General features: G+C 43.1%; 1 protein-coding gene across 2 annotated transcripts in view; it reads left to right on the forward strand.

Moving 5' to 3' along the window:
- BICC1 (BicC family RNA binding protein 1) overlaps positions 1-19288 on the forward strand; it is a 125302-nt gene that overhangs the window by 76755 nt on the left and 29259 nt on the right. For both annotated transcript variants that reach the window (XM_087932253.1, XM_026710995.2), the window contains exons 4-8: positions 9217-9296; positions 12087-12245; positions 13247-13300; positions 16201-16395; positions 18812-19063. In XM_087932253.1, the coding sequence (XP_087788379.1) occupies positions 9217-9296; positions 12087-12245; positions 13247-13300; positions 16201-16395; positions 18812-19063 (740 nt within the window). The remainder of the gene's footprint in view (positions 1-9216; positions 9297-12086; positions 12246-13246; positions 13301-16200; positions 16396-18811; positions 19064-19288) is intronic.

A 19288-nucleotide genomic window follows, 5' to 3' on the forward strand; every position in this document is an offset into this window, starting at 1 on the left:
GTAACACCTCCAGCTCGCTTCCCAGACTCTACCCCTTCCTCTCCCCCCCGCCGTTACTTATGGCAGCCAAAAGATGCAAAGCAGTAGTAGAAGATCTTGAAGGCTGACAGGGAGGGAATGGAGATTTTGCAGTAACCTTCCCCTGCCACGCCCACCAAGCTACACCCACAGAACCGGTAGTAAAAATGTTTGAATCCCACCACTGTACAATTTCTATCCTGCCAAGGGTTTAGCCATAAGCAGCCAAGAGGGGAAAAGCCGACCGGAGGTTGGATGGAAGTTCTACCATTTCTATCAGCACAGCTGGACTGCAAAGACATTGATGTTTGTCTTTCCTTGTACAAGGAAGAGAGACATGGATGAATGTCCAGAGAAATTTGGATTCAAACAGTCCAAACTCTTTCCCTTCCCCTTTTAAAATTACATTCATTGAATGTGAAGGTAAAAGTTATTCAACAGGTTTTACCAATCATTAAATCCATATGCCTGTGTTTGTTTTTTTAAAATTATTATTATGTCAGGTTAACTTTTGAATTTTCTTGGAATCTTTAAGGAAGTCATTTCCTCATTTTTATGCATTTCAATGGATCAGATGAAATTGCTCCTTGGTAGGATGCCACCTAAGTACATGGCTTTACTACTCAGTACATCTGATTAAGATTTATTTGCAGAGGTTTTGTAATTAGTGAACTGCCGGTTGGGAAGAATTGCAAGAAAGAAAGTGGATTTCGTCACTGATTTTTTTTTTAAAAAAAAAGCACAAATGCTTGTTTATTCCAAGATATCTGTCCCGTTTTATGTTTTCTTCTGTTTCTCTAATATAATAGAAGCATGTTTGCCCTTTTTGCAATTTAAAGAAAACATACATAAAAGTATACTTATGATAAGCATAATGACTTTTCCATTTTTAATTTTTGTCATTTTGTTCATGCCCGGGTTGGAATTACTCGCAGAATGCAGAATTTAAAGTTCTTCTGTCTGATCACGGAAAGTTATTCAGGATAGGACCAAGTACTCATTGGATTCAGGAGGTCAAATTTAGTAATTTCTGCCCTACTTGTGGACAAGTTTTGATGAGGTTAACACCAGAACAATGACGCAAGACTAAAAATAGAGTGGAGGACCCAGAACGGAACTGTTTTCAATCAAAGCCTAATTTGAATCAATACTTTAATTTAGTCTGTTAAAAGAAGTTATTTCCAAACACGACTCTCATCTAGTTTTCTTTAGCAAAGTTGGTGGAAAGAAAAAAGTGAAAGCCGTCTCCCCCTCCACCCGCCCTCTCTCAGATTGTGAAGACAAACAATATTCAGAGCTGATGTGAAATTAGCTCTTATATTGTGGGGTGAGGTGATTGCCCAAGTGAACCAGGATGATTAGGGGACTGGAGACTAAAACATATGAAGAATGGTTGCAGGAACTGGGCTTGGCTAGTCTAGTGAAGAGAAGGACCAAGTGAGACATGATAGCAGCCTTCCAATATTTGAGGGGCTGCCACAGAGAGGAGGAAGGGGGGGTCAAGCTATTTTCGCCTGTAGGCTAGACAAGGTATAATGGATGGAAACTGAACAAGGAGAGATTCAACCTGGAAATAAGGAGAAACTTTCTGACAGGGAGAACAATCCACCCATGGAACAGAAGTTGCCTTCGGAAGTTGTGGGAGCGCCATCAGTTGAGACATTCAAGAAGAGAATGGGCTGCCATTTGTCAGAAATGGTGTAGGGTCTCCTGCTTGGGCAGGAGGTTGGACTACAAGGTCCCTTCCAACTCTGATTATCTGTTATCTGAACCTCATTTGGGCTTCTTAGAGTGCTCAGCTCAAACAGGGTAATGTTAGATGTGCTCGGAGCTGCAGATCAACATTTGGGGAGTCCTAGATCCTTCAGTCGAGCTCTAGGGGGAAGTGGGATTTAGCAAGTTAAATCAGAGTTGCAGTTAAAATCTTGCACCCCGTGTCTTCTCCTTGATCTTCTGTACCTGCATTGATGTAGGAAAGTTTCTGATACATCATGATTTTAGAATGCCTCGTAGTTTTTCCATGTGCGCTTGTCTCCGGTGTTACTAGCTACCCTGAGGCTTTTGGCTTGTTTTATGGGATCCAAATTCACTTTACTGAGACAGTGATTGGCATTTAATAGTTCCCTGATGAATTTGTGTCTGATCTTCTATGAGAAGTAGTTGCGCAGGATGGAATCTGGAGCCAAGAGCTGTGTCATACCTCCCCCGCACACTGTTCATTTAATTTTTAAACCTCTAACTTCTGTCAGCTGTACCACTCCACTACATTTTTAGCATGCTAGTTTCCTCCGACTTTCTTAACCACAGTGATCTAGTGTTTGTAGCATTAAGAGTTTAGGCCACCTGCTTCCCACTCTTGCCCTGTACCAGCAAAATAAGCAAATTGTGAGTGCACTTAGCTGGATTTGTTTAGCTCGATTTACTACAGCAAAAGTTGCTCTTAGTGTAATGGAGTAAACAATTTAAAATACAAAATACAAACAGTTTAAAATAAAATACAGTTCAGTATATTCTTCATTCATTGTGCTACAAAAAGATAGTTATACCAATACAGATTAACAGAGTTGGAAGGGACTTTGTAGGTCATCTAGTCCAACCCCGTGCCCAAGCAGGAGACCCTACACCATTTCTGACAGATGGCAGTCCAGTCTTTACTTGAAAGCTTCCAGTGGTGAAACCTCCACAACTTCTCAAGGCAACTTCTGTTCCACTAGTTGGTTGTTGTCACTGTCAGAAAATTCCTCCTTATTTCCAGGTTGAATCACTCCTTCTTCAATTTCCATCCATTATTCCTTGTCTGGCCTTCGGGTGCTTTGGAAAAAGAGTCTTTTTACATTTCGCAACACAGAATACTCACATGGCAATCATTTTTGTGTCCATTGTTAAAAAATAATTACCAAATCGTGGTAAAAATGACCTTTCTTAGGGGACGGCATAAGAAGATCATTGCATTCAGAACACACATTTTCCTTGAAATCTGAAAGGAGGTTTCAGTTTAATTCTGACCGGTCTGTCCCAAAATAGTTTGCTCCTTCATTTAACATGATTTCAGCTTCCTAGAGGAAAAATGGAATACTGCCTGGTATTCCATTTTTCCTCTAGGAAGCTGAAATAATGTTAAACTTAATTATCTGGTTGAGGAAGGAGGAGTGTATACAGATCTTTGTCCAGGATGCAATAGGGATTCCTGCCTTGGACAGGGGGGCAGACTAGAACAGGGGTCTCCAACCTTTTGGACCTCAGGGACCACCAAACTCATAATTTTAAATCCCGTGGATCACTAATATGAATTTTTACTGACGGTGGCTTGCTGACGTTGGTGGGAAAGCCGGTCCCATATTCCAGAGCTGCAGTAGTCACAGGACTGGCCCTTTGATCACCCCAGAGCAGCTGCTCCTCCACCCGGGTGCACCGGCCTGCCATGGACTGGAGGAGCTGCTCCAGGATGACCAAAGGGCCAGTCCTGTGACTATTGCAGCTCTGGAATATGGAACCGACTTTCCCACCAACGTCAGGAAGCCACCCTGCGGCAGATTTCCCTCTCCCACCATTGGACTTACCTTCCAGTTCCAGCTCACGTGGCTCTACTCAAGGTAAGATTTGCGCTTGGCCGAAGGGTGGGGGGGCAGTGGGTGGGTGGGCCATGTGGGCAGCACAGCCTTGTGTTCCCACATAGCCAGGATTAATTATTTTGGGGGGGACATTTCTCTGAGGACCACCAAAATTTTCTCGTGGACCACCATTGGTCCCTGGCCCACTGTTTGGCAACCACTGGACTAGATGACCTCCAAGGTTCCTTCCACCCTTAGGATTGTATGATTCTTTATGAACTATCTGGACTACTTCTTTTTTTTTGCTGATCTTCCAGAAGGAGAAGATTTCCATTCTCCTTTTGTTTTCAAATCTTGCTGAAGGTCTGATAGTCTTTTTTGTGTCATTAGCCTATTTTCCTGTTGGTCCGACTACTAATTATGGTGGGTATGTTCATAACACTTAATTCTGTAGAATTACAGGGTTCAAAGCAGTCTAATGCAGCATCTGTTCAGGCTGGGAAAATCTACTGTGAAAGGGTCTCTCTGATAGGTGGTCATTTTGATCGCCATGTGAAGCTTGGCCTGGTTTATTAATAAGCCACCATTGCCTGGAATCCCATCACATGTGGAGCCACAGCCAAAGGAAACACAAGGTGGCTTGAGCATCTCTTTTTCCCATCAGGCAGGACATTTTCTAGCAATCCTTTCAACCCTTGTTGGAGGGATTCAGATAAACCTCTACATATGACATTAATTGTTTGGGTGTGTTGTAAAATTTCACAATCTCAAGAACTGCACTGAGTTGCACTGAGATGAGACGATAGGATAATTTAAACAATTCTGGAATGTGCAGAGATGGATAGGCTAACCCTAAAAATTAAAGGTAAAGAAGATTCGGACTATTTCATAGCATGGGAACTATTCTATAAATGGTTAAATGGCAGATATGGAGGTTAGAGGGGCGGAATTAGGTGAAATATGGTTTATAGAAGAAAGAAAAACAGATGAGTAAATATTTCTGACAGTTCTGACAATCGGTACTATAATGGAAGATAATATAAGTTATAATATGATTGATGTTATTGCATATTAGTTTATCTATTACCGCATATATTTGTATGTATGTATGTATGTATGTATGTATGTATGTATGTATCTATCTATCTATCTATCTATCTATCTATCTATCTATCTATCTATCTATCTATGATTATAATGACAACAGTGATGTTTGTATGTTAACTGTTGTGGCCCAGCAGCGGCTGGCAGGGCCGGCAGCAGAGTTGGACAGTGGTGAGGAGGTTGTGGAGGAACCTGGGCCATTCCTGGAGGCTGAGGAAGGCTCGGAGAAGGGCTCTGCATCAGAGGCAGAGATGGGGCCAGGGCAGGCTGGCAGTCAGCAGCTGCCTTCGGGCTCGGACAGCAGTGAGGCAGGAGAGTTTCTGGAACCGGTTCCCAACCTGCACATGCGCAGAGCTGCCAAAAGGAAGGAACAATTAAGAACTCAGCGTCAACGTGGGAGTAAAAGCAGGGGTGGGATTCTACAGGTTCTCACCTATTCACTAGAACCGGTTGTTAACTTTCTAAGCAGTTTGGAGAACCTGTTGTTGGAAGAAATCTTTTGGTTTTTTTTCCCACCCTTGTTGCATTCTTGGCAGTATGCCTAGACTTACTGTCTCCAGAGGAGGTTTTTTTTCTTTTCTTTGCTGGTACTTTCTTAAAGGGGAAGGGTTGTTTTAAGCTCTTTACACTGCTGTTGGGGGGAAATACTCCCCTGTTGGAGTTAGCACTTTGAAGTAATAATTGAATAACGAAGCAGAGCTGCCAGAAAGAAGCTTTTAATAACAAGGAACCAAGATGAGGGACATTCAGCAAGGCTTCTTGGCTAGCTACAAAGATTGACATTCGAACGTGAGTTTACACACCCTTTCTGAGTTTTGGTCTAAAACTGGTGACTATTCAAAGTTATAATGGCACTGAAAAAAGTGATTTAGGACCATTTTTCACACTTACGACTGATGCAGCATCACCACAGTCATGAGAGGCCAGGGGAGGAGAAGTGCCCCTTGATGTGAGTGAGGTTGAGTTGGCCATGCCCACCCAGTTACATGACCAGCAAGCCACACCCACCAACTAAGCCGCGCCCACAGAACCGGTTGTTTAAAAAAATTGAATCCCACCCTTGAGTAAAAGGCCACAGGTGGACGATGAATGGCTCCTCCCATCAGGATTAAAAGAGAAGCAAAAAGGAAAGGGGCTTTTGCAGGAAACAACTTGCTCGTTCGTTAGTTTGTTCATCCCAGCCTCGTGGAGATTTGTCTGTATAACTCAGGCCTTCCTTGCGAGCAGTGAGTGTGGGACAATTTACCAGGCAGCAGTCCAGGATTGATAAAAGTCTGAGCTAATTAGTGTACCTTTGCAAGACTGTTTGCCAAGCCGTTGGGTGACTGTGAATGAAATAAATTCACATTAATGTAATAAAAGAGCTTTTTGCTGGGACCCAGAATTGACTTAGTACTTTTTGGGGGAGGCCTAGGATAGAATATTAACACCTTGGACAACTAGAGACCACACTGCTCAACATAGAAAGGAAATGTATGACATAAAGCAATAAAAAAATATTTCAAAAAAAAGAAGAAGTTAGCTTTCATATGTTCCTGTTGTGAAGCTCTTGAGATCCTGCCTAGCAAAAGAGGCTCCAGTCTGTTGCAACAATACCGTGTGTCAAAATGCAGCGCATCGGTGGCCCCGTGGGTGCAAAGCTGTCCTCCTTCCAGAAGGGAGCTGGCTGTAGACAAATCATCCGGTTACTTGCTGATGATCTGTAACAACAGCAGATGGTGCTCTGCCCTTCCTGGTTTCTAGTTGCGAAAGATTTCAGTGCCACATCCACAGAGCGAGACAAAAACCAGGCCATAAGAAGATAAACTACTCGAGCACTTCAATCCCATGACTCTATTGGGCAGGACTTCGGTGTGGGTGACATTGTTTGTTGTGTCACTAAGCAGTCGGTGCAAAGAAAGTCTTAAAACCATGCCAAGCAAGAGGTACTCATTAAGATTACAAAAAGAGAAGACAGGGTTGCTCGCTGGAAGAGAACGCAAGTCCTTGACGGAGCTGGCATCTAAGAGATGAACTCAGTTGAGGAAAGTTTACTCTTACTAAGTTCCTGCATCTGTATGGACCTGATCAGGAAAAAAAAATTCCCATAGACGGATTTTGGCCTTTACCGTGATTACAAGGAAAGTTGAACTTTATTTCTAAAAAAAGGCAGACTTTTGACTCAGTAAGGTGAACCAAAGGGCACCCCTCATTCAGCATATCCCATATAAGATTATTATAACTTTTTAACCCAATCCTTAAAATTAAGTCTATGGAAACTTATTGCCTCACCTTTGCATTTTTAGAAAACATTTCAACAGTAATAGCACAGATCTGGCATCCCTTCTGTAGCATCACGGGTTCAGGTAGTCCTGGACTTATGACTGCAATTGAGCCCCAAAATGTATGTTGCTAAGCGAGATATGTGTTAAGTGAATTTTGCCCTGTTTTACGAACTTTCTTGTCACCGTTCTTAAGTGAATCACTTCGGTTGCTGCATTAGTAACACGGCTGTTAAGGGAATCTCGCTTCCCCAGGACTCTCTGCCTTCAAGATTCCTTTCCTTTCTTTGGCATCTTTCGGCTGCCATAGTAACGGGGGGGAGGGTGAAATAATTGGGCTTTGTGGGTGTGGGAAATATGCTGGAGGTTTTAGAAAATAAACTGTATAACTTGGGGAAAACCTTTATTGTTTATGCTTCCTTGCTTGCTTACTGCGCAGTTGCAGCTCTTTATCAAAGCAGGCCAAGGTCAGTGGCTAGATGTCTGCATCACCACCTGAAGATGCTCCACACGACATTATACACATCTCAGATTGGATGGACCGTTTGAACTATGGTGGGTGGGAACGTTGCCATCGCTTTGTATATGGGTTTTTCGCACGTAAATCCTCAGACCCAGAATTCTTTTGATGCTACCATTTGATTTCCAGTAAAAGATCTTTTCTCTATATTAATGGAGTCTAAGCAGGTCTTTCTTGGATTTTGAACGGAGCACCACCTGACAAGGACTCCAGGACACCGCAACCATCATAAATAGGAATCAGTTGCCAAACATCCAAATTTTGATCACCTGGCCAAAATGATGCCGCAACGGTTGCAAGGGTGAAAAATGGTCCTGTCACTTTTCCCCAGTGCCATTGTAACTTTGAACAGTCACTAAATGAACTGTTGCAAATCGAGGACTTTCTTTCCATCTTTGGCATTCGGCAAAGAGAAATATTTTTCAAGAGTTCCTTATAAAATGCCCAGTCAGACTTATTTTCCTGGCAGAAACATTACATGCGGACAGGCAGGCTAGGCTGTTCATAAATATGGGGACGAATAAACCTGAGAATTATTGAGAGTCAATTTGGTGCAGTTACTAAAGGTACCTGGCTGGAAATCAGGACATGGGGAGTTGTAGTACCTCTTAAGCATCTGTTCTGACCCAAACTTTGTTCCAAAGAAACAAACACGGAACAGAGGTAACAGAAAAACCTTTTAATGATTCTTTCCACGGTTAAAAGGCTGTTTCAAACTAATTGTCTCTGATAAGAACGAGCCTTGCCAAGGTGGTGCAAGGCTGCCAAGAACACTAGATAAAGTTACTAACAAAGATTTAAACACAAAGAGTCTCCAAACACCAACCAAGGTATCCCGAATGTTCCCAAGGCTTGAGTGCAAAAATTTCTTTGCTTCCTGCAAAGCACTCCGGTTTCTCAGCTGGCTTTTCTCTCTTAAGGGAGGGGCCATTACCTTGCAGCCTTACTCCAGAGTTGCCCATGCTGCTGCAGCTGCTCTTTCCTTTGAGCAGCCTGTGTGCATGCACACTGGGCATGGGCTCCTCGGGGACCTCTTCATCACAGCTGCCAGCCTCCACCATCTCCAAAGGCAGCCTTCCTCTCCCTGATGGTCCTGGCTCCATCCCTACCTCACACGCAGGCCCCTCATCTGAGTCCTCGCTCTCCAAGACCTCAGCTGTCCGCACCTACTGCCAGCAAACCACAACAGCATCAAACCAGCTGGGTGACCTTGGGCTGGTCACACACTCTCATCCCTAGGAAGGAGAAGGCAAAGGCAAGCAATGCCAGAAAGTGATGCTAAGAGAAGTGCATGGATTTGTCCGTGTAGGCAATGAGGGTTATGCTGCTTCTGATAGCTACTTGAAAACTGACTGGGCACTTACTCTGGTGAAAGAAAACACGCTTCACATTTCTGGGATTGCATGTAGAACTTGGTATGTTCAGTAGTAAGTTGTATTACATTCCAGCAGGGTTAATATATAGCCGGGGACCTGTTTTCACTAAAATGGATTTTTTTTATTTTAATGGAGCGACAGGTTCTCTAGTCCATCTCAAACCTTGGGAAGTTAATGTGTCTGTCATAAATTAATTCACGATGAAGCTGCCACAGCTTTGAGGGTTTCTCCAGGAACTAGACAATGTACCACTTGTGCCGTTGGTTGTATAACCTACCTAATAGAATATGTATGAAAAGCAGAAGGCAGGATGCTTGCTTGTATTAGAAAGATTGAACAACTCATTAAGCTATTTGTACGAAATAATTATTCTTTTTCCTTTTAAGATCCTCACATTAAAGTCTCTGGAAAAAGGGAGAATGTTAAAGAAGCTAAGGAAAAGATCATGTCTGTCTTGGATACAAAAGTAAGTTGAAAATTTAAAGTACTCATCTTTAGGCTAGAATTCTAGGTTTTAGGATTTTTAAAAAAATCTTGAGTGTTCATAAGAATAGAAAAATGGTGACATCTGATCTCTAGCTCACAAGGGCAAATTTTCTTACTAGAAGTGATAAACAATCTAATATGGATTTTTCCATAGTCGATTCCCTGAGATTTCAAAAATAAACAATCATCTACCAACACCCACAATTCTGTAGGTAATCGTGATTTATGTAAAACTCAAATCTAGCCAGTTCTGCCATGGTAACACATTTCAAAACTGCATCCAACCAAAGAGACTTTTAATGTAAGGACTTTGATGTATTTTTGATTATTTGCATCCTTTGCAACAACTATACAACTATGAGCCGTGGTAGCTCAGTGGTTAGAATGCAGTATTGCAGGCTACTTCTGCTGATTGCTGGCTGCCTGCAATTTGGCAGTTCAAATCCCACCAGTCTCGAGGTTGACTCAGCCTTCCATCCTTCCAAGGTCAGAAAAATGAGGACCCAGATTGTTGGGGGCCATAGGTTGACTCTGTAAACTGCTTAGAGAAGGATATAAAGCACTGTAAGGCTGTATATAAGTCTTGCTATTCAGTGTTGTTAATAGTCTTGCTATTCAGTGTTGTTTTTATCTAGGTTTTGGGCACCAGATGTAGTCAAGCATTCTGACCTGCTCTTAACAAGTAAAATATATAGCCCAAATAAAGAAGTTGCAGTCCAGACTGAACTTTTGGTCATCCCAAATTTTGTATCTAAATCTTGAAAAAGTGCAGGAAGTCACCTATATTTGGAATAAGGCTATTTTTCACGGATCGGTAGTTTGACTCTTGATTCTGTTTTCAGAAATAGTAGGCCATCCAGTTAAATACTCCTCTAATTACTCATCAGACTCCAGACTTCCCAAATTGGCTCAAAGGCGGTATATCAGGATTCCAGCAATCACTCTAATTAAATCATGATTCTCGAGCCAAACTTCAAAAAACTTCAGAAGCAATGTACTGGTACTGCCCTGTATGAAGCCAATTCTGGCATTCATAATTTACAGTCACCTGTGACTCTGTTCCCCCCGCCCCCCCCAGTGTCTAATAAACCAGATTCTCCAATTGAGCGCATTCACGAGCTGTTTGTCATCATTCACGTTCTCCAGTTAAATATATTTGGGGACAAAAGCACTGGTATTTTAGTTACAATCTTTTAAAGATAAGAGCTGGAATGTACTTTTGCTTTCAGATTGCTGCAGATTTCCTTCCCCCTCCTTTTTTATAGCAACTACTAAAACAGGCATAGGAATGCTTTATGAGTTGACATTCGGCTCCTCTCACTTCTTGAAGGTGACAAATTGAGTGCAGATGTAGAATTTAGGGTTGATATACTTATGAATAGTTTTTAGGAGAGCTTTCACCTGCTCACCTTCCCATCTCAGACTTTTTAAAAGCAAGGTCAGGGAAAAATAATAATAATTACAGTTTTAACATAACCGCAAACCGAAAATCTTGCTGAGTTTCTGGGCAAGATAACTTTTGTAAACCAGCCTAAAAACAGTTGTGTTTTAAATGTACAACATCTTAAGAGAACTGTTGGAAAGTAACAAAGCTTTGGGGCCGGTCCCAGATGAGTAAAGGCTGGGGCACTAAAACATTTAAAAACACTTTTTTAGGATAGAAAATGACTTTCTCAACTCGTTTGCATAATTTCTATGCTGGATGTGCAATTAAAGTTTCATGGGGGATGAAACTATGAATGACTCTGATGCTGGCCAACCATTTCTAGACTGGATTTTTAAGGATGGGCTTTTTGTAAAAAAAAAAAAAAAGACTATTAGTTTTGAATTAAATAGAGTTATAATTATTCGAAAGCACACACTATCTATGGATTTGGTCCCACAGAGATTTTTGTTTGCACATTTGAGATAGAGCAGCGATCCCCAACCCCTGGGCTGCGGCTCACTACCAGGACGCAGCCTCTTTCAAACCGGGCCGCATAAGCGATGGGCAAGCACGTGCATACAAAGTGTGAGATCTTGCAATCGGCGGAGAAGAACTGAGGCGACTCAGAATAACAGTGGCTAACAAGATTTATTTCTAACAGTGGGTTGCCAATGGGCATTCAACTAACTGCCCCCTGCGCTAATGGCAACCTGAGGCGGCTTCATCTAACAGCACTTTTATACTCCCAGCTGCCAGACAGCCAGCCAATCAGGTAGCCGTATTGCGCCCCCTAGCTAGCGGATCGGAGTAAAGACTCCAGACACAAGCTCCACTTGCAGCCAATCAAGTAGTCATATTGCACCCCCTAGCTAGCGAATCGGAATGGAGACTCCAGACACAAGCTCCACTTGCAGCCAATCAGGTAGCCATATTGTGCCCCCTAACTACCGGACTGGAGTGAAGACTTGTGTGAGCAGAGAACACTTGAGCTCACACACAGAGAGCCATTCGCATAAGCGACGGGTGTACATGTGTGCACGTACCACTCACACACTCACACCCTCCTCCCTGCGCCAGGCTGGGCCGCCAAGATGGAAAGGTTGGGGAGCACTGAGCATAGCCACGTTCCTTTCAGTTTATATGAACTATTTCCATTTTTAGTTTTTGAAAACCCGAACCTTTTCTAACTCAGGAAAGGTGATTTGAAATGGACCAGACGAAATCTCACCAGAAAAACGGGCTTAGATTGGAAAGCAAGGCTTGGATGTCAACAGCTTCATAAAGATGAAATGTATTCTCTCCCGGGGGAGAGTGAAATAAAGAATATCCTGATTTCCATTTCAGAGCAATCGAGTCACCCTGAAGATGGACGTATCCCATACTGAGCATTCTCACGTCATTGGCAAAGGAGGGAATAATATTAAAAAAGTGATGGAAGAAACAGGCTGCCACATCCATTTTCCAGATTCTAATCGAAATAACCAAGCGGAAAAAAGCAATCAAGTAGGTAACTCTCTGAGTTTCTCTTGAACCCGAGACCAACTCTGATGAAGTCGGAATTGCCTCGGAGGACTTTTTGTGGAAAAGCATTTAGCCCACATCTCTTAAGAGGGTATTGCTTTCACACTTTGTGTTTCTTTTGTGTTTGGTGGAGGAGGAAGCGGACCAAGAGGCATTATATATACATTGGATATGTGCAAAATTGCATGCTTGTCCTAAGAAAAGCTCTTTCCCAGAAAAAGCATCTTTTGGCGGTTTTCTTACTGAAATTAAGCCTCAAGGAGCACCAGATGCTTATTCTGGGTGTATTTTTTGTCAAGTAAGTTGTCAATTTTGCATCATGCCTAATTCTTTAAGCAGGACACAGCAGTATACTTTTTAAAGGTTGTTGAAACCAAATTGTGTTTCATTGTGTGGTTTTGTCAAATCACTGGCTTTATTTTGTCCTTGCTTCAACACAACACCCCCCCCCCCTTGTCATTCTGTGCACAATAACTCTGTGAGCGTCCGTAATGCCACGTCCATCAAAACGTGTGATAAATGAGGATGATTTGGGTTGCACAGTTTTATCTCTCAGATAATTCCTCTCTCTGATGAACATACTAAGTCCTAAGAAACTCTGTTTCCTGTATATTTGTGCAGAGAAAATAACCTCAAAGCTTGTTTTTAATTACCACAACATTTTTAAATGCTAGGGCAAAGTTGAAGTGCTCAAGGGGCCACAACTTCTCAAGGTGCGTGTAGGCATAGCTTACGAACAAGGCCCAGATATTCAGATAATATTTGCTTTTTGTGCCCAACTGAGATGCAGTAGGCTTAAGTCTTTTGTGAATGTGTCTGCCATCTTCCCTTTCTCTTTATTCTCTGCTCCCATGGAAGGGGGAGACTTTGAGAGTAAGAAACTAGAATTCCAAGAATGCATTGATATACTGTCAAGGATTCACTCTATTCTATCTGTTCCTGCTATTATTAGAATTTAACTTTTGGTCCTTGCATTTCCACAGGTGTCTATTGCAGGGCAGCCAGCCGGAGTGGAATCTGCCAGAGTTAGAATACGGGTAATTATGAAATGCCGGCACATGTGAACATTACTTTAAAAAGTTGGGATTCCTCCAGATCCGTTATGTGTTCTGCAAAATTTGCAGCTCCAGGGAATTTAGCCTACCTGGAGCTGCAACTTTAGTTATCGTTCTCCTAACTTCCATTCCGGTTGCACGTCAAGGGAAGTGGACTGTCAAGCTCTGTTTGCATTTTTTGCACTCAGGAGAGTGGATACCTTAAGTCACAGCACAGAAGAACGAAGTATTTCTATAGACACTTCTTGTCACTTCCTGTGTCTTTATAGACCAGGAGTCCCCAAACTTGGCAACTTTAAGACTTGTGGACTTCAAGTCCCAGAATTGCTGGCTGGAGAATTCTGGGAGTTGAAGTCCACAAGTCTTAAAGTTGCCAAATTTGGAGACCACTGCTCTAGATGCCACTGTGTATCCTATTCAGGATTTCTGCCCCTTAATGCCAACTCAATAGGTCTTACCCCTGTAGAGCTTTCCATGTTGCTAAGAGTCCAAGTCTGAGAATTAACATGTTAACCAGCTAAATAGGAGCCAGCAGTGTGCAGCAGCAGTTAAAAAAACTAATGCAATCCTAAGTTGCATTAACAGAGGGATACAATCGAGATTAAGTGAGGTACTAATACCACTCTATAAAGCCTTAGTAAGATCACACCTAGAGTACTGCATCCAGTTTTTGGTCACCACACTACAAAAAAGATGTTGAGACTCTAGAAAAAGTTCAGAGAAGGGCAACCAGGATGATTAGGGGACTGGAGACTAAAAGATATGAAGAACGGTTGCAGGAACTGGGCTTGGCTAGTCTAGTAAAGAGAAGGACCAGGGGAGACAGGATAGCAGCCTTCCAATATTTGAAGAGCTGCCACAGAGAGGAGCAGGTCAAGCTATTTTCCAAAGCATCTGAAAGCCAGACAAGGAATAACAGATGGAAACTGATCAAGGAGAGATTCAACCTGGAAATAAGGACATATTTAAGGAGACTCTAGAAAAAGTGCAGAGAAGAGCAACCAGGATGATTAGGGGACTGGAGACTAAAACATATGAAGAACAGTTGAAGGAACTGGGCTTAGTTAGTCTAGTGAAGAGAAGGATATTTGAGCGGCTGCCACAGAGGAGGGGGTCAAGCTATTTTCCAAGGCACCTGAAGGCCAGACAAGGAATAATGGGTGGAAACTGAACAAGGAGAGATTTAACCTGGAAATAAGGAGGAATTTTCTGACAGTGAGAACAATCAATCCATGGAACAGAAGTTGCCCTCGGAAGTTGTGGGAGCGCCATCAGTTGAGACCTTCAAGAAGAGATTGAACTGCCATTTGCCAGAAATGGTGTAGAGTCTCCTGCTTGGTTGGGTGGGGTGGTTGGACTAGATGACTTACAAGGTCCCTTCCAACTTTGATTATCTGTTATCTGTAAACACAAATAGAGTTCATTAAATGTAGGTCTCTCAGCAGAACTTCACGTTCATAAGAATAAACACAAACACACACACACACATACACAGCGCTGAAGTGTCACCCTAGAATCATCACATATCTACACTAGAATAAGCTCCCCTATAAAATTCTGTTGCTGTACCCCATTTCTCTGTGGCTTCCCCTAAAGGCAAACTCCTTGCTTTTAGGAATAAATATTTCTTCTTTCCTCGCAGCTATCTGGATCTCATTTTTTTCTTTATTCTTGTACAACCCTGGCTCGAGTTGGAACCCAAAATTATTCTTCTGACAGGGGGCAGCCCCATTGTCTGAAATGCTTTGCCCATCGAAGCAAAGCCTGTAGTTTGAGTCTCAGCCCCTACCCTCCCGATCTTGGCCCCGGAGAGTTAGTTTTTCATCAGTCAAGGAAAAACAGCATTTGAGTCATGACCGAAGCCAAGGACAGGCAGACAGGCAAGTCTAGGGGGAACCAGGTAGCCCATTAAGGAAGTTCAACGGAGATGCCTGGGTTGGAAGGAGCAGGCGTTACTTCTTTTAGGCTATTAAAAATGGGGAATTCTACAAGCTTGCAAATATTTTCATTGTTGCTTCCTCTGAGCTGAATCGCTTGCTGAAAACCGTTGGTTTTGGCTTCCTGCTTTCATCAGTCAATCTCACTTTCTGCAGTCCTTGGATTTCTCTGAAGCTCCCTTCCATGCCTCGTTGCAGCCTGGGCGTGAAGCCCAAGACTGCCAAACTCATTAGGGCCTCTCCTATATATTCCTCCTGCTATTCTATCTAGTGGCTCTGCTGAGTTTTTCCTCCTTCTCTTTTATATTGTATTTAAATATATTTTTTCATTGGGGACCACTGGGGATGCATCGCATGAAATGCAAAATTGAAATAGTTCCCGGTCTTTCTTCTTCTGTGCTCCAACTTCTGAAGAGCCATCAGTGCCAATGAGGAGCAGCATCCTTAATTGGCAACAAAGACTTCCCCAGTTTTAATAATGATATGATGCAATGGCTGTGCAGAGCGGGGGTCTGTCCCGAAGCCCTCCCAGCTCTGTGCTGAAATAGGCAGCATATTAGCAGAGTAGATAAAGGTAAAAGGTAAAAGGTAAAGGTTGCCCTCTCACATACGTACTAGTCGTTTCTGGCTCTATGGGGCGCTGCTCATCTCCGTTACAAAGCTGAAGAGCCAGCCCTGTCCGAAGACGTCTCCGTGGTCATATGACGTGCATGGCTAAATGCCGAAAGGTGCACGTAATGCTGTTCTCTTCCCACCAAAGATGGTTCCTATTTTTCTACTTGCATTTTTACATGCTTTCGAACTGCTAGGTTAGCAGAAGCTGGGACAAGAAATGGTAGCTCACTCCATTATGTGGTGCTAGGGATTCGAACAGCTGAACTGCCGACCGTTTGACCGTGTCTATACTGATTATTTGCTGTGGATTTGTTTTGGTTGCTGTTTCAGGAACTGCTGCCCTTGGTGTTGATGTTTGAATTACCTATAGCTGGAATCCTTCAACCCATCCCTGACCCAAGTTCTCCCACGATTCAGCATCTATCACAGACATACAATATTTCAGTGTCGTTCAAGCAGCGTTCTCGGACATATGGTGCTACGGTCATGATCAGAGGCTCCCAGAATAACACGAGTGCCGTGAAGGTGAGCTATTATTGTTCTGAACTTAATGGTTTTAGGGAACTGTTTGATAGGGTACTTTTTCTGGAGTGGGTGGCTACTAAATGGAGCTTGCAGAAGCTTCAGGCTTCTTCTGGGCAAGAGGGGAGGAGAATATAGATCCAGAGAGGCATAGTTCATGCATAATATAAATTGCAATTGGAGACTGCAAGTAGAAATCAGAGCTGCCTTTAGACCACATACCTGTGTTCCAGTGGCGGGATTCAAAAACTTTTACTACCAGTTCGGTGGGTGTGGCTTGGTGGGTGCGCTTCGCGTGGGTGCACACGCCAAACACACACTTTGCGCAGGCGCAGAGGCATTCTAACTAACCTCCTGCAATCCTGGTTGCTTCAGCAGCCGCCGTGCAGCACTCTGCTGTGCCGCGCAAAGCGGCTGTGCTTCAAAATCAGGGAATACAGGTGAGCCTGGGAGCCTGGGTGGGCCCAACAGCAGCGCAGTGGAGACGACTGGTTCATCGCCGCTACCGGCTCAGCAGAACCAGGCCAAACCGATGGAACCCCACCACTGCTGTCTTCAGATTTCAAGGCGGCCCCGCTTACAACTAAATGGGCAAAAACACAAAAAATGTTTGCCGAAGAAGGTTGCGCCATCCGTTTTATCTAAAGCAAGGTTCTGTCTGCTGCCTTGCATAAATCATAATGATGAGGATGACAATGAAGATACCCATTTTTAAAGGTTCTGTTTGCTTCCTCGCATAAATAAATCATCTTTCCTTACAAGCTACTTGGGTGTTTATCTGGTGATTTACCAGAGTTTGTTCTTATAGCATAATTTCCTAGAAACAGGATATGAAGCCTACTGGAATGAGCAAAGCATTTTGTTTCCAATGTCCGTGGAGATTCTCAATCATCCAGGTCATGGTTTGCCCCCTAAGTGCTTTTTCCAAAATGCAACTGGACTTTCTTGGGAGGTTCCCCCCCTCCCCCCACCCCTGTGAAATGGTTTCGCTTCTCATCCGGAAGCTTCTTCAGAAGAAGTTCCTTCTTGGATGAAAAATGAAATGATTTCAAAAGGGAAAACAACAATAACAAGAAGAAAATCCAGTTGCCGTTTCTTTCAGATAATTTTAAGCGCAAAACTTTGCCAAATGGGGAAAGTTTCATGTCAGGAAGAAAGGTGATTTCTACCCTTTTGAAGGGCACTGAGATATGAGACACGGTTGCCCCATGCACAGAGTGCAGTACTGCAGGCTACTTGTGCTGACTGCCAGCTGCCTGCAATTTGGCAGTTCAAATCTCATCAGGCTCAAGATTGAACTCAGCCTTCCATCCTTCCGAGGTGGGTAAAAGGAGGACCCAGATTGTTGGGGGCAAGAGGCTGAATGTCAGCAGTCCAGCAAACCTCCATTCCACCCAATAACTCCGAGGCAGACATCTCTCAAAAGTTCCTTTTATTTGGATAGTAACTGGCACAACTGTGGAATCCCGAATCTGAAAGTTTCAGGCTTCCTTACAATAAGTAAAAACTACACAATCCATCCCCTGCACCCATCATCACATCACATGCCCCAATCAGCATCCGTCCCAAGTTAAGACGACTTCTCACTTATGCACAACACAACATGACCTTAAATCAGAAAAAGAATGTTATGTCTAACTAGATATACTTTGATATTATTTATTTATTTATTTATTTATTTGATTTGATTTGTCAATCACTTGCAAGATAACAGGTATAAGGATAAACATAGTTATGAATACATGGATACATATAAGAAAAATAAAAGAAACAATAGGACAGGGATGGTAGGCACGATGGTGCGCTTATGCACACCCCCTACAGACCTCTTAGGAAAGGGGTGAGGTCAATAGTAGACAGTCTAAGGTTAAAGCTTTTGGGGTTTGGGGAAGAAACCACAGAGTCAGGTAGAGTATTCCAGACATTGATCACTCTGTTGCTGAAGTCGTATTTTCTGCAGTCAAGCTTGGTGCGGTTAACATTGAGTTTGTATCTATTGTGTGCTCTTGTGTTGTTATGGTTGAAGCTGAAGTATTCATTGACCGGTAGGACATTGCAATGTATGATTTTATGTACTATACTTATATCAGACCGAAGGCGGCATAATTCTAGGTTTTCTAGGTCTAGAATTTCAAGTCTGGTGGCATAAGGTATTCTGCAACAAGTAGAGGAGTGTAGAACTCTTCTTGTGAAATATTTCTGGACTTTCTCAACTGTGTTAATATCAGATTCCCCCCTCCCATTTTCCCATGGTCAGATGTGGCAGCGTGGGACCATCAGATCTCCATATGTCTTCCAAAACCGACACTGACTCTGTAAACCGCTTAGAGAGGGCTGTAAAAGCACCGTAAAGCAGTATATAAGTCTGTTGCTATTCTACAGTGAATCTAATCTTGTTTTGTTTTCCCTTCCTGGACAGGAAGGAACAGCTCTGCTCTTAGAGCACCTGGCCGGCAGTTTAGCCTCCGCCATCCCGGTGAGCACCCAGCTAGACATAGCAGCTCAGCACCACCTCTTTATGATGGGCCGAAATGGCAGCAACATCAAGCATATCATGCAGAGAACCGGTGCTCAGATCCATTTCCCTGATCCTAGTAATCCCCAGAAGAAATCCACTGTCTACCTCCAAGGCACAATCGAATCAGTCTGTCTTGCCAGACAATATCTCATGGTAAGAATCCTGAAGGGTGGGACTGGGCGTGTGGGGCAGCAGATGAGGGTAGGAACTGGAGTTTGCAGTCAGCATTTACTTCACATGTGATTCCCGGTAATCCTCGACTTACGACCACAGATGTAACAGAACTTTCTGTCACTATGTGAGACATTTGTTAAGTGAATGTTGCCTCCTTTTACAATTTGTCTTGCCACAATTGTTAAGCGAATGGCTGCAGTTGTC

Source organism: Pseudonaja textilis, chromosome 4, assembly GCF_049901715.1.
Source record: "Pseudonaja textilis isolate UNSWEBS1 chromosome 4, rPseTex1.2, whole genome shotgun sequence".
NCBI lineage: Eukaryota > Metazoa > Chordata > Lepidosauria > Squamata > Elapidae > Pseudonaja > Pseudonaja textilis.